The 15,148-nt window shown below is 42.0% G+C and overlaps 1 protein-coding gene across 3 annotated transcripts in view; it reads left to right on the plus strand.

Annotated features, from left to right (window-relative positions):
• Window positions 1–15,148, plus strand: part of FRAS1 (Fraser extracellular matrix complex subunit 1) — a 463,649-nt gene that overhangs the window by 267,660 nt on the left and 180,841 nt on the right. For all 3 annotated transcript variants that reach the window (XM_061192401.1, XM_061192399.1, XM_061192400.1), the window contains exons 19-20: window positions 858–998; window positions 3,306–3,449. In XM_061192401.1, the coding sequence (XP_061048384.1) occupies window positions 858–998; window positions 3,306–3,449 (285 nt within the window). The remainder of the gene's footprint in view (window positions 1–857; window positions 999–3,305; window positions 3,450–15,148) is intronic.

Genomic DNA, 15,148 nt, shown 5'->3' on the forward strand with positions numbered 1-15,148 from the left:
GTTCCCAAGAGGAAGGGCATGTCACATCATGCAGGGGCCATACAGGGAAGCACTAGAGTTGGTCAGGAGGCAGAAGGAGCGAGGGGAAAACGTGGGCAAGAGGCTTTATTGTGGTTTCTGTGGGAAGAAACGAGTGAGGCAGGGTAAACAACCCATGTAGTGTCCACAACAGTATGTATAGTTTATGTCCTCATTTTATACATGACGAAGAGGGAGCCTTGAGAAATTATATACCTTAGTCAAGGTCACAGAGAGTTGTGATGTGATGCTCTTCTTCTCTGTTATACTCCATCCCCCATTTATTATATTGCAGTTACTTGCTTGTGTGTCTGTTGATGCCGCTAGTTTGGGCCGCTCAAAATGTTGGACAGTTCTTCTCACCTGTGTATGTTCACTCTCCATCAGAGAGCAGGCATCACATTAAACCTTTGTGGAGTCAGTAAGTAAGGCTTCCATCACCTTTCTCTTTAATTTGAGCAGCCTGGTCAGCAGCCCGTTGATGTGTGATGGTGGAGGCGCTATCCTGAGGGAAGGAGACCCGTTTGTGGCTTGCTGTTCTTTATCTGACATTCTCTGAGAACGGGAACATGGGAAGAAAGAAATGGATGACTCTGAAAGTGGTTATTTCTGTTTTGTGTCATTTATGCCTTTCTCATTCTGGGTTCCGCAGATGCTTGCTTCGTGGGATACATCCTTGAGAAAGAAGTGTGTGGGATGTGCGCCCTGTCCTTGGAAAAAAACTCAGTGAATGTGCAGAACTTATATTGATGCAGGAATGTTAACAGGAGGGACAGAGCTACTGTCCTTGTCGAATGGTGGCTTTCCTGATTGTCTCCTCTGCTTTATCTTCCTTCCAGCTTGCCACCAATCCTGTTTTGGGTGTGCAGGGAAGAGCCCGCATAACTGCACAGCCTGCTGGCCTTCCCACGTGCTGTTGGATGGGCAGTGCCTCTCCCAGTGCCCAGATGGATACTTTAACCTGGAAGGCAGTTGTACAGGTGAGTATGTAACATGCTGGGGCATATTCCCTGTGCCCGTGTTTTATCTTCATAATGCAACCCAACTCGGTAATTAGAAACCTTGTCATACCAGGGGACTAGGAATGGGCTATGAATCCTTGTCTTGAACTTGTAGGAGTCAAGGGATAGAGTGAAGGGAACAAGTGAAATTCTGTTCATCCAATAGGGAAGTGTGGATGAAATGAAAAGTTAGAATCAGCTTTACCCTCTTCATACAGAGAGGGGTGGATTTAATGGTGATCATCATGGAAATGAGCTACCACTGGTTCTCATGCATTTGTGTGGGATCAGGCATTTGGCATTGCCTCTGCAGTTCTCAGCGCCCCTTCCCCTGGCTGCAGCCTAATAGAGCAAAAGGAGAGAGAGGTATTTATTTTCTTCCTTGACATGTCAGTCCAATATGTTTTTAAGAGCACCTTTATATTTCAGTGACAGAGATTCTAGAAATTGCCAGTTCAGATTAGTGCAGGGTTTCACTGGACTCGACAAAATACTAAAATTTAAGCACCTTACTGTAGCACTGTGTTTTCTTGTATCTACAGAAAAAAAAGACAAGGCAAAACACATTCTATCATGATTATAGTTTTATTTCTAAAAATAGAGTGTTGAGGCCAACTTACAGAAAAAAGCCCATCGTTATGAAATTGTTTGGTATGTGTTTCCGGAATCGGAAGACAGGTAGTAAATGTATAAAATATTTTTGAAATAAATTAACACTTGTAAGATTCATCTGGCCTCCAACACCAAAGAGGAAATTTAATGTGAACCCAGATTTAGACCATTGAAGATCAATATTATATTTCTTCTGGAATTGTCTTCTTCCACTAGCTTTTTAGTCTCTGTAGGCCCCTGATGGGTTGCTTTACTTGAAACACTCTATCAAGCTCAGTGGCGGGGGGGTGTTCCTGGTTTCTTTGTCACTGGGGTTGTCTTTGAAAACTGTGGTCTGTCCTTATGTGCTCTCACCCTCGCCCAGTTGGATTTTGTGTGTGGAAAATTGTTTGGGGAGGAAAGTCTGAGTAGCTCTAACTCTTCTCTGCCTGTGCCTCTGCCTGCTTGAAGCCCGCAGATGGAGGGCACCGCAGGCGGCAGGGCACCAGGGTCACTGGAAATATTCTGGCAGGGAGGAAGCCCTGGGCGGTGGGAGATCGTCCTGAGAGCGCTAGTATCTTTTGGACGTGTGTTTGCAAAGTTAAGAGCCTCAGGAATGTAGAAGGGGTGATAGTTCATGCTAGCCTTCTAATCAGCAGTTCATTTTCTTGCTTGCTTGCTTTTTTTTTTTTTTTCCCCTATAACTCCTTATCTTCCCTTGGCCTCCTGCCAGAAGACATGAGAGGCAGTTGACTTTACTGGAACTCTGTGCCTTTTCTTCCCACCAGCTCTGTGCCAGAAGGGAATTCTTTGTCATCAGTTCCAGCAAGCTCTACCCAGCTCCAGCCCTTCACCTCCCCTCCTCTCGGAATCAGACAGGCTTAGACCTTCTCGTCCTTGGAACAGAAATCCTTCCATCTCCTTCCATGCGCTTGTTCCTGCTGCCCACCTTGGCAGCACAAATGCAGCCACAGCTGCAACCTTCTTTGATTCTTTGCCATCCTTATCTTTATTGCCTACACATACTGGGACTCACTGCTCTTTTTCAGTGTAGTGCCTCTCAGTCATTAGGTGGTTTTTCTGGGGAAAACAGCTTTGACAGTTTTGTCTAAGGGACTGAACTTCAAACATGGCTCAGGATAACCTCCAGAAAGAGGCCTTTTTCAGTTCTTTGTATTTTACTTAAGTGTTGCTGCTAAAACAGGCATCCAGGCTGTGGCCTGGAGGGAGAGCACGGCTGGCATCCGACTCCAGTGAGAAGTTTTAGTTTCCCCTGCTGTGGATGGTTCCCCCTTTGCCTGCCCGGGATTTCTAAGAAGCAAAATGTCTCCCTCTTCTCCCCGTCTCGCTCTTTGAATTTTAGAGAGGAACAGTCTTAGCACTTGCTTTTCTACTTTGTAACTTTGACCGAACTTCCTTACTTATATAGATGGGGATGGTCATGCTGAGCAGCCAATTCCTCTCATTTAATGGTTCTAGATTCCACGTTCTGTTCATGGCCAGTGTTTTCACTGACACTAGAAATGCCGTCTTTCGGTCAATGCCTAAGGGTGTGCCAGGCTTGCTCAGGAATCTTCAAAAGATGATGAGTATTTGAAGTCTGCTCTTAGTGTAATTTGTGGAGTACATCAAGGACTTCATGTGTTTACATGCTGAGCTGCTAATTCCAATCCTGGTCCTTGTTTTTCCTTCTAGAGTGCCACCCCACCTGCAGGCAGTGCCACGGCCCATCGGAATCTGACTGCATCTCCTGTCACCCTCGTGTTACTCTGGCTGGTGGGAGCTGCAGGACCAGCTGTAAAGAGACGCAGTTCCTCAACCTCGTGGGCTCCTGTGCCGGTGAGTGAGACCCCCTTCACAGTCTCAGAAGTCACTAGCCAAAGGCTCGGGTTCTTCCTGCCAGGCTCCAGAAGGCTCTCGTATTTGTCCTTTGTCATCAGAATAAGAGCTCTCTTTGGAAGATATTTGTCTCATGTCTGAAGACTCACTTCACTGCTTCCTATCAGACAGTTAGTAAGTATCTGTGGATTCAAGTGGAATCTTCTAATGATACTCTTGCAATTCCTGAGAAAACTTAGACCCTCACATTAATGAAGACCGAAGTCATGATAATGGCTCCTTCCGTGCATGTGGTGCACTTCAGCTTAAGAGAGCAAGAAGTATATTCAGAACCGTCACTCAGAAGACTGTCGCCCTCTTGTCTGCGTTATCTCCTGCTGTGGGGAAACTTTGTCATCAGCCCCAGGCACAAAAATATAGGGAGATTAACCTAGAAGTAAATCAGTTGCTTCAGGAGATGGGATTTTTCCTCCTCAATTTAGTACTCAGATCTCAAAAAGAAAGAAATCAGGAAAGCAGCCCGGAATTTGGATAGTGATGAAGGAGCCATGCAGTTTGTGTTCATCCATCCATTCCTACGACAAATACCTTTGTCTCCTAATGGTCAGATGCTCAGAATACAAAAAAAAAAAAAAAAGATGAATAAGACAATTATTCTGCCCTCAAAGAGCTTACATTCTGGAGAGGGCAACTTACAGACTAGTAGGTTACTTTGTATTTCTTGACTCACTTCTAGGAGCAACTTGAAGAGATTTACCTGCAGCAGCTGTTGTCACACTCTGAAGGGCTTGACTGGGAGGCATTCTGGGATCCACAGGGCAAGTGGGAAAGCTGAGAAATCCGGTTGGATGCATGCTGGAGGGGTTGACCCGGCTGTAGGGCTTGTTCCTGGGCAGGGAGGAGGTGTGGCCAGTTGTCTAGATCAGAGTATCAAGCAGGCCCCTTCGATACAGCAAGTCAATGAGAGCGCTTCAAGTGTGGCTGTGGTGCCGTGGTCCTGGGTGATCCATTTCTTTTTGCACATGACCTTGGCTAAAGACTAGACATTCGAGGGAATTCCCTGGCGGTCCAGTGGTTAGGACTCCGAGCTTTCACTGCTGAGGGCCCAGGTTCAATCCCTAGTCAGGGAACTAAGATCCCACAAGCCGTGCGGTGCAGCCAAAAAAAAAAAAAAAAAAGACTAGACATTAGGGTCCAAGATCTATACCCTAGGAAGACTGAACTGTCGAGAGCGGGGCTACAGCCGAAACAGGCTGGGATTCAGGGCAAAACCTGATTATAGAGACTGCAGACATTTTAGAGGCAATGGAAAGTGGAAGCTCAGAGATTCCAGACTTTAGACAAATGTGCTACCCCACCACCGTAGGGTGTGAACTGTTTGCCAGTCCTGCCAGCGTAGTCAGGGTTGACTCGAGAAGCAGGCAAATAGGAGGCATTAGTGCCTCCCCTGGAAGAGGAATCTGGCAAGGGTGGATCTAACTGGTATTATAGTTTGTAAGCTTGAGTTCAGCTACTGATTCTTACTTTAGGATACAAAGGAGCAGCTAGTAAGAGGTTCCTAACGTGGTTAAAGCACATTAGTGGATATTTTTTGAGAATCGACTGAGTCCAGGGTGCTGAGTTGCTGTTTGAGGGGTCACAGAGATCTTCCAGGCTACTTAAGGAGGTGAACCAAAGACACAAGTACAGTTAACACATAGTACAAAGCAATTTATGGATAATAACATCAATAGGCAGAATGGGTTGTAGGAGTTCAGAGGAGGGAGAAATAAAAGATATGGAAAGCATTGTGGAGGAGATGGGACCTAAAATTCTTCCTGAAGAATAGCTAGGATTCTGTTAGACAGAGGGAAATTAGGCGGGCTTTCCAGATGTGGTTCTACCAGGAGATGGGCGCAGGGGGTAGAACATGTGGGCCGTTCATGGCCAGTGAGAGTGGTCCAACCTGGCTGAAGGACAATGGTTTGAATTAAGCCATATTAGATGAAATGGTTGGAAAATTTAAGTTGGAACCAGGGTATAGAGAACCCAAAGTTCTAAGCTGAAAAATTTGGACTGACTCTTGTGGGCAATAGGGCTATGAGAGTTTTAGGGGTGACTGTGATAACTAAGACTATGTTATAGGCAGGAAATCTGCAAGCTTTTTGGAAGATGGATTATAGTGAGGAGAGATTATAGTCAGAGAGAGATGTTAGAAGGTTGAACCTTCATAATGGCATTTCTATTTCCAACCTATTCTGCATGTGGACCCTAAAAATTTAATGCTGGGACATATTTTATAAATAAATGTTTATATAAGGAGATTGGAAAAATTTAACTTATAATTAGCTCTGTTCTCTCCAATGTCCAGAGCCCTCTGATGGTAAGTTAGGTGATTAGGAATTGCATTAATTTTTTAAGGCTTATAAGGGACCACTAGAATAAAGGATCATGGGACTAGGCTAAATGGCTCTGAAAGTCCCCAGCCCTAGATGAGCAGGTTCCACTAAAATAAGCTGGAAGGGACACACCTTGGCTGTCCTGAGATTAGGTATATTAAGTGAAGGTTTTAAATAAGGTAACCCATTGTCTAGTGCTTGGAAATCCTTTGTTGAGTTGAGAATGGCATAACAATATTTGTTGCAGAAAAATTTGACGGGTAATTTCAGTTGTTGATCTTTCAGAGATGTGCACTGGCCCCAAAGTTTACTTTTTCAATATATATATGCCCTTTCCAAACACCTCCCAATTCTCTCTGTAACACTGTAATGCATTCATTCGTTTGTGGCTTCATCAAGCATTTTTTAAGCACACGCTCCATACCAGGCACTGTGCTAGGCTCTGGGGAGGCCCAGATGAATAAGATAAAGTGCTTGCATTCAAGAAATGTAGTGTATAGTGAAGGAAGGAGATATGTGTTGAATATGTTATTACTGTGGCTATGAGATGAGGCTGTGGGACAGCACCCTAACCCAGACTGGAGTGTGTGTGTGTGTGTGCGTGTAGTGCTAGCGGGTACTGAAGGCTTTCTGGAACATGTCATAACTGAGATGATTTGGAAACATGAGTAAGAATTAGAGGGGTTTGGAGATTTGGAGGGGAGAGCATTCCAGAAAACGAGCCAAAGAATATTTTCTATTCAGGCACCAACAAAGGGTTAAGTAGAATGCCAGCCCCGAGTACGGGGGTGCTGTGACCTGAAGCAGAAGGAAGCAAGGCAGGTCACGAGGGCCTTTGTATGTTCTGTTTAAGGAGAACATGCTTTGTTATCAAGGCTGTGGGGATCTCTTGAAGGTTTTTAAAGAGGGAAATGTTATGATTACATTGCTGCAAAGAGAAAGATCTGCGGAAGATTGCGTAGAAGAAGGCCTGAGGGCAAAAAGACCTTTAGGAGGGAGTTGTGAGAATCCAGATGAGAGATGAAGCCCTTTGATGAGAAAATTGCTGAGGGGATGAAAAGCAAGAGGCATGGCTTCAATAAGCATTAATTATATATTAGGTTGACCTATGGGGGATTGCTGTTTTGTGGGCAAAACCTGGTCAAATACTGGCAATTTTATATGGTTCAACCTAATAGAAGCAGCAGAAGTTGGTGATCTCTTAGCCCTCAGGCTAAGGGAGAGGGGATTTTGGGGATGATTTCTGGTCAAGTAAATTCGACGAATGGGAGCATTATTTGCCAAGGGCCAAAATAGGAAGATAATGTGTTTGAGCCTGGGCAGGTTGGACCTTTGGACATCTGGGGTAGCTGTCCAGGAGGACGGTGAAAGTCTAAGTGAACACAGCTTTCTGAACATAGCCACCAAGAGCTTATCTGCTATCTTCATTTTACCCTAAACCTAAGGTCCTGGAACTCTTTTTTTAGCTGAGATGTTGCTTCAGTCAGTCATAAGTTAACCTCCTGGAACATTTCAATGACTTTTATCTAAACTCAGGAAGGGGTTAGGAGGAGCCCTAGTGATAGACAAAGCAGAAGGTAATTCACCCCGTGCAGTGCCGTCAGTAGAGTGTATTTCCATCATCCTGGGGAAGGTCTAGCAGTGGAAGCCCTGGAGAAGCATCCTCTCTGCTCCCTCTATCATGTGTGAGCTTTGCAGGGTGGTAGCATTTACTCACAGGATTTATTCTCTATCTGAGCTGTACCTAAGATCATCATCAGAGACCTCTTAATTGCACTTAGCTGTTTAAGAAAGAAAATTACATCTAATCTATCGCACAGACAAGAATAAACACATCCTGGGAACAGGTCCAATAACCTCAATGTGTTATCACATATGGAGATGTTATATGTGTGGGTTTTTTTCCCTTCAAGTCTATCAAAGCTAATATACAGTTTGTGAGAATAGGCCGGAGGTGAAGGCTTTCAGCAAAGGTGAATGAACTGGGGTGAAAAAAACCAGGTTTTTTCTTCATAGATTTTTGTTCTTTATATTTTGTCCGCATCTCAACAAAGTTTTCCCCAAATTTCAAAGCCTGGGGTGTTCCCTCCATTTGTCTTTCTCAGCTAAAACCTTTCTCCTGTTCATAGAAGAGGGTGAGAATTAAAAAGAAAACATGAAGGAGAAATATCCAAATGAAGATGCATTAAAAAAAATGCCTCGGGCTTTCTGGAATGTCTAATGGGAAGGTTGTACTTTTTAGTTCTTACGTAGAAAAGGAGATAATACTGAGAGTAATAATTGTAGAGGGGAAGACTGCAAAATTTTATGTATATGTTTTACTTTTAATTGAAGTATAGTTGATTTACAATATTGTGTTAGTTTCAGGTATACAGCAAAGCGATTCAGCTAAACATACATATATGTATATATCTATATTTTTTTATTCTTTTCCATTAGAGTTTATTACAAGATATTGAATATAGTTCCCTGTGCTACACAGTAAATCCTTGTTGTTTATCCATTTTGTACATGGTGGTGTGCATCTGTTAATCCCATACTCCCAGTTTATGCCACCTAGCCTTCCCCTTTGGTAACCGTAGGTTTGTTTTCTATGAAGACTGCAAAATTTTAAATAGCTGATTTGTTAGGATGGTAGAATTCTAGGGGATTAAACATTTTTTTATGCAGTACTTTTTAAAATGCTGGTTTGTTTTCTTCATAAATCTGTGCCAGAATGTAAGCAAAAGAAGACAAGTGTCAGTAAAGAAATATTGCTCTGAGAATTTTCATATTGTATTCCATGGTAGTTGAGTTCTAAGCAATGATTAATAGGTGTTACATGCAAAAATGTCTCGTGGCTGAATAAATTTAGGAAACTCTCGGTTAAATAAAGTTAAGCAGCTTTCTTTATTTCAGGATTTCTCAAAACCTTAAATAAGCAGATGTGCATTGTGAATCTCTGAGATGAAGGAGGCTGCCCTTTTGCCAAACATTTCATTGCAGACCCCTTCCTTCGATTTATTGTAGACTCTCACAGAGCTAATCAGTGCTTTGCAGAACAGTCTTTGAGAAGCCCTGCACTAGCTGATGTTAATATGTTGGACAATTTGTTGGCACTCCCTAAAGGTAAAATGAAATACTCAACCTATACTCAGACTGTGGACTTCCTTCCTTCCATCCCTCAGTGCGTCCCTCCCTCCCGTCCTTTCTCCCTTCCTTCTCTTCTCTGTGGGCAAGCAGAGGGGGCCCCAAGAATTCTCAGGGTTGCCACTCTCTTGACTGCTGAGAGCGTCAAAGAGCAATCAGTAATTATCCTCTAGCACTGAGTCTGAGAAGTGTTTGCTCTCTGAACCTGAGCTGACTGATTAGAAAACCTGTTAACATTTTTCTTCCAAATCATTAAAAAGAAAACAAAACCTTTTGAGTCCCTTCTACAATTTTCCCCATTTATTGTCACTCATTTCTGAAAGAAGAGCCTGAAAAACATGGTGAAAAAGTTGAAATGCACAGATTGAAAGAGCAACAAATCCTTGTTTTGGAATAAGCTGATAGAACTGCAACACTGAGTAATGAAAAAAACAAAACAAAACAGTTCAAATTGAACATCATTAAGGACTGGGAAAGAGCCCTGCATGAGCCAGTGTACAGCTCTCTGCCTCCAGATACTCTGACTTGAAGCCAGAGAGGTGGGAGCCAGTTCTGTTTTACAGCAGTTTCTGCATGTGGGGAAAGTGGGTTGGCGCTGCTCTACATCTTGCTGTAGCTGCTCCTGGGGCTGTAAGCTGAGAGAAGGAAAGAGGCACACACTAAAACGTGTAGCAGTTACTACCTTATTTTCATCGTCAAAATCCTACCCATCCGTCCCTCGTGGCCTCGCTCAGATTCCGTCCCTTCTAGGGCCAGCTTCCTTTTGGCATCTCCCACGTTGTAATTCCTAGGTACGCTGACTGTTTCTACCAATTACCTAGAACTTGGCATTGACTAGCTCATGTTCTCTGTGAGTTTCTAATAATAGGTGACAGTTCTGAGGGCTTATTATGTGACAAGCACTGTGCTAGTTGCTTTGAATGCATTTTGCCATTTAATACTACCAATGATCCTCCGAGGTAGGTACTAATGTTATCTCCATTTTACATATGAAGAAACTGAACCTAAGTAAGGTTTAAGTCATTTACTCAAAATGAGAAAAGTTGGAAGATAGAGTCAAGATTTGAACCTAGGAACCTAGGATGAGGACAAACACAGTTGGTTACAACAATAGGGATTCAAGAAGAGTTTTCTGATTGTAGATTAAGAGGTGGATCATCGGGCAAATGGGGCAAATGTCGGGCAAAGGGGACTGGTATGACAAGATGGTCTGGAGAGGCACTACTGGGGAAAGTTGCAAGAACTTGCCGGTCTGTTTTAAATGCCGGAAACTGTTTTAGATTGCCATGTATTTTTATTTTATATACCCTTAGTAAATAAATAAATAAACTTTTAATGAAAACATTAATGCATACTAAATTTTAATAATTTATATTACTCCACATGTACTTTAATCATTTTCAGTGGTTACATACATGCATTTTTTAAAATAATATTTAAACTTTTTATTTTATATTGGAGTATAGCCGATTAACAATGTTGTGGTAGTTTCAGGTGCACAGCAAAGCAACTCAGCCCTACACGTACATGTATCCATTCTCTCCGAGACTCCCCTCCCATCCAGGCTGCCATGTAACATTGAGCAGAGTTCCCTGTGCTATACAGTAGGTCCTTGTTGTTTATCTGTTTTAATATACATGCATTTTTCACAGTTGTAATCAGCAGCTACGTACAGGCATATCTCGGAAATGTTGTGGGTTCAGTTTCAGACCACTGCAATAAAGTGACTATTGCAATAAAGCAAGTCACATGAGTTTTTTGGTTTCCCAGTGCACATAAAAATTATGTTTGCACTATATTGTAGTCTCTTAAGTGTGCAATAGCTTTATGTCTTAAAAAACAACGTATGTACCTTAGTTAAAAATACTTTATTGGGAATTCCCTGGCGGTCCAGTGGTTAGGGCTCCGCGCTGTCACTGCCAAGGGCCTGAGTTCGATCCCTGGTCAGGGAACTAAGATCCCACAAGCTGCGAGGTGCGGGCAAAAAAAAAAAAGAAACTTCATTGCTAAAAAATGCCAACCATCATTTGACAGCATAGGGTTGCCACAAACCTTAAGTTTGTTTAAAAAAAAAAAAAAAAAGAAAAAGCAATCATCTGCAAAGCACAATTAAGCAAAGTGCAATAAAATGAGTTATGCCTGTATTTCTTTGTTATTTCTCATATCACTTTGTGTATTTCCATGTGTTGGCAAATAATTGGAAGAATCCACATAATTGTCATTTTTAATGGCTAAATAGCATTCCATTATGTTTGTGTAACTTAATTTTTACTGAAGTATAGTTGCTTTACAATGTTGTGGTGGTTTCTGCTGTACAGCAAAATGAATCAGTTTTACATATGCATATATCCCCTTTTTTTGGATTTCCTTCCCATTTAGGTCACCACAGAGCACTGAGTAGAGTTCCCTGTGCTATACAGTAGGTTCTCATTAGTTATCTATTTTATACATAGCATATATGTCAATTCCAATCTCCCAGTTCATCCCCCACCCTTCTCTGACTCCCCAGCCCATATCCATACGTCCGTTGTGTAACTTAATTTGATTGGCTGTTTTCCTGTTGTGGATATGTGCAATAACCAGCAGGAGGTAGAGTTACTGCTTGGTAAACTAAGTATGACTTCCAAGGCTTTGGCTGGGACGAGGTCTGTTTTTCATGTTACTGTTAATAGCAATAATGTTGTGTTCTTGACATTTTATAATTTTTAAAGCATTTTCTCACTTATTTTTTCATTTGATCATCCCAAGAAACCTTCCTGTGGAAGTGGAATTAAGAGCTCAGTGCAGTGCCTAACCAGCACATAGGTGGTGATCAAGAAATGTCGGGCAAAGGAATGACTTGATTCTGGTGCCCTAATGTCTACTTTAATCCCCTTCCAGTGCATCCTATGCTAATTGCATCAAGGATCTTCTTAGTGTGACTCATTTTTTTTACTTCTTATCTCTTCTTTTTCACCTTCTATTTCATTCCATCTGGCCCTATTCTTCTATCTCTATATTTTTTCAATTTTCTTGTGTCTTCTTTTTTTTTTTTTTTTTTAACACCTCCTTCTTTATTTTCCTTATCTTCTTTTTCGGCAATGCACATTCTTTTCTTATTTCCCATCTGTCACCCTATCTCCTATTGCTTGAACTATGAGTTGCATATCCAATCTCTCTCTGGAACTTTCAATGATTGTCTCTCCCTTGTTCTCTGAATTTGTGTTTTATTTAAGGGACCACGCTGTCTGCTGAAGAATGATTGAATATTTCAAGGCATTTCTTTTCTTTGAACTTTCACTTTCAGAAAAAAGAAGAACATGACCTATGCTTAAATTGAGACCTTCCTAAATTAAAAACAAGAACTTGTATTTTCTCCTTCATGTGACTTTTCCTAAACAATATCTTATATAGCTTTAGAAATGACCTTACTTATAAGTTTTCAACTTGGCAGGGCTCCCAGTGAATTTACAATTGCTGTTGTCTTCATAAGAACTACAGTCCAGGAGCTGAATTGCAGAGAAGACTTTGAGTGTTTATGCTTAAAGAGCACAACTGAATTTAGGCTCATAGGCTATCCTCTTAAGTACTAGAGACAGCAAAATTGCTATGGCTACACTTATCTACTTTTCTTACACACATGTAAATCTCTGTGTTTACATGTAATGGGGCAAAAATAGTGACTTAGATGTAAGTATGACCATCGGCATCAATGTCAATCCTGATTGGGCCTGCCACAGATAAAGAATAATCACTAATGTTTATTGAGCACTTCCTATGTACTAGCTCCTCACATACATTACTTAATTTAATCCTGACTGCAACCCTGTGAGGTCAGTCCTATGATTAGTAGCATTTCCATTTTACAGCCCAAGAGGCTGCGATGAGAGACATTAACCAATTTACTCAATGTTTCACAGCTAAAATGCAGTAGACCTGGGCTTTGAAGCAGTGCCACTTCAGAGGGCACGCGTGTGAATACCGTCATCAACGTTCATCATCCGATCTAGCTCCAATAGGACCTTCTCTGCTTCTCAGCAATTGTATTACTTACAACTCTTTGTCACCTTGCTCACCATGGCCTTTCCATGTGTACTCACTATACTTTCCCTCAACTCAACCCTCACTCTGATCAGTTGACATCTTTGCTTTCTTTTGTGTTTAGAAGATTAACATAATCTCCTAAAAACAACAACAGCAAAAAATCTCCCTCACTTTTTCTCCACAAATGTCTCTGTATCTTCTTCTAAATACCGTTTTCCTCATTGCTTCCTTTGAGAAAGGATCTCCCTCACCCTGGCCCGGGGGAACTCCTCCATCTGTGATCCAGAGCTGGTTTGTCCCATCACCCTCAAGAGGTGGTCTAGCCCAATAGTTATTTCCACTTCTGGTTACTCATTTCACCTCCTTCCTTCCCTCTTTATCTTTCCTTCTCTTCTTCCTCCCTGACCCCCTTTCCTTTAGGACCTTGGTGTCTTGATCCAGTGCTCATTTCTGTTTTCTCCTTAGAGTCTATCTCAAGTCCACACATGATCATCATCTCCAGACTCTCATTTCTATCTGTCTACCTTCTGGGCATTTGATCCACAGGAACAACATACTCAAAAAGCTCCAAAGAAACCTCCCCCACCAGGTCCTTCCTTCCTTCTCCTGACTCTCTTGTCCATCCACTACTGATTTTTTCAATCAGCGTAATTCAGAACTGAGTACAGTTGACCCTTGAACAACCTGGGTATGAACTACACAGGTCCACTTATATGCAGATATTTTCCACTAGTATATATTACATTACTACATGGTCCATGGTTGGTTGAATCCGAGGATGCAGAGGAGGGGGGGATACAGAGGGCCGACTATAAGTTATACTCAGATTAACCCCTGCATTGTTCAACGATCAACCGTAATTCAAAACTGAGTTACACCTGCCCTTCCCACCCCTATTCCATATTTTAATCATTGCCACATCTTGCAAAGTTAAAGTCCCTCTTATTCCCTTTGGATAAAATATTCTCTGGTCCTCCTTAGACATTAATTGCATTTTAAGTGTGGCTTTCTTCTGACATTGGACCTTGTCATGAGCATATTGAGGGAAGGGTCTGACTCTGACTCAGTGCTCTATCTCCTGCAGCAACTTCCATAGTGCCTCACACCCAATTCACATTCCATAAATGTTGATCGAAGTGAACTTTTTTCTATTTTGGAGGTAAGGCAAGAGTAAAACATAAACTGATGGGAGGTCAGGTACAAGGCAGGAGTGGTGCTTATGTCCCCTTGTTGGCAGCAAGAACTTGCACCAGAACTGAGGAGAGAGCCTTGCTCTTACATCTGACACTGCCTCTCACCCACTCCTTCTTCCAGCTGTCTGTCTCCGAGGGTCCTACTGCAGTCTTCTCACCACATTTGTACGTTTGTCAACACTGGCCAGAAATCACTGTCCTATAACGCTAAGGCCAGTCTGTCGTAGTAGGTTTTGTTGTTGTTGTTGATTGGTTTTTTCAGGATAAAGCAATAGCCACAGACACTGAAAAAATGGGAAGTTTTGTTTGTTTGTTTTGTTTTCTTTTGTTTTTGTACTAACTCAGAGCTAACCCTAAACCCTAACCCTAAAAAGAACACGTGATTTCTAAAGAACTCATAGGTGGGCTAGGACCAAAGTGATGATCAAAAGGGGAAGAGAGGAGGCTTCTTTTTCTTCTACCATTCATATGTTATTTTCTGGATTCCTGCTGTACTTGTCTCACAAGTAGAACCCCGTCAATTTTAAAAGTAGCATCAGAATTCAGTCTATACACACTTCAAGGACCCTGAGCTTCAGCATGGAATCATTCCTTTTTCACCTGATGAGGAACAGCTACAAGTGCTGATTATTTTAACAGCTTCCAAACACATTTAATGTGGTTTCATTAAGAACCTAATCGACTGATAGGACATTATTAAAAATCTCACTATGTGTCTAAAATTGTCTTTATAGGTCCATTATTTATCAGCTAAGGAGTCACTGCCCCATAAAACCAACATCCAAAGCCATTGCTTCAACAGTACACATTTACTTTAATATCTTCAAGCTTTTTTGACTTTGCTCCAAAGATGTGAAATAATTCATTTCACTGCCGTGTGCTTCCATCCATCATGATTGTGCGTAATCCTCACTGATCCCTGAAGCAGAGCCTTTGTGATTTGAAGATAACATCACACGGTGATGACCACATATAA

The sequence above is a fragment of the Eubalaena glacialis genome, chromosome 5, assembly GCF_028564815.1.
Source record: "Eubalaena glacialis isolate mEubGla1 chromosome 5, mEubGla1.1.hap2.+ XY, whole genome shotgun sequence".
NCBI lineage: Eukaryota > Metazoa > Chordata > Mammalia > Artiodactyla > Balaenidae > Eubalaena > Eubalaena glacialis.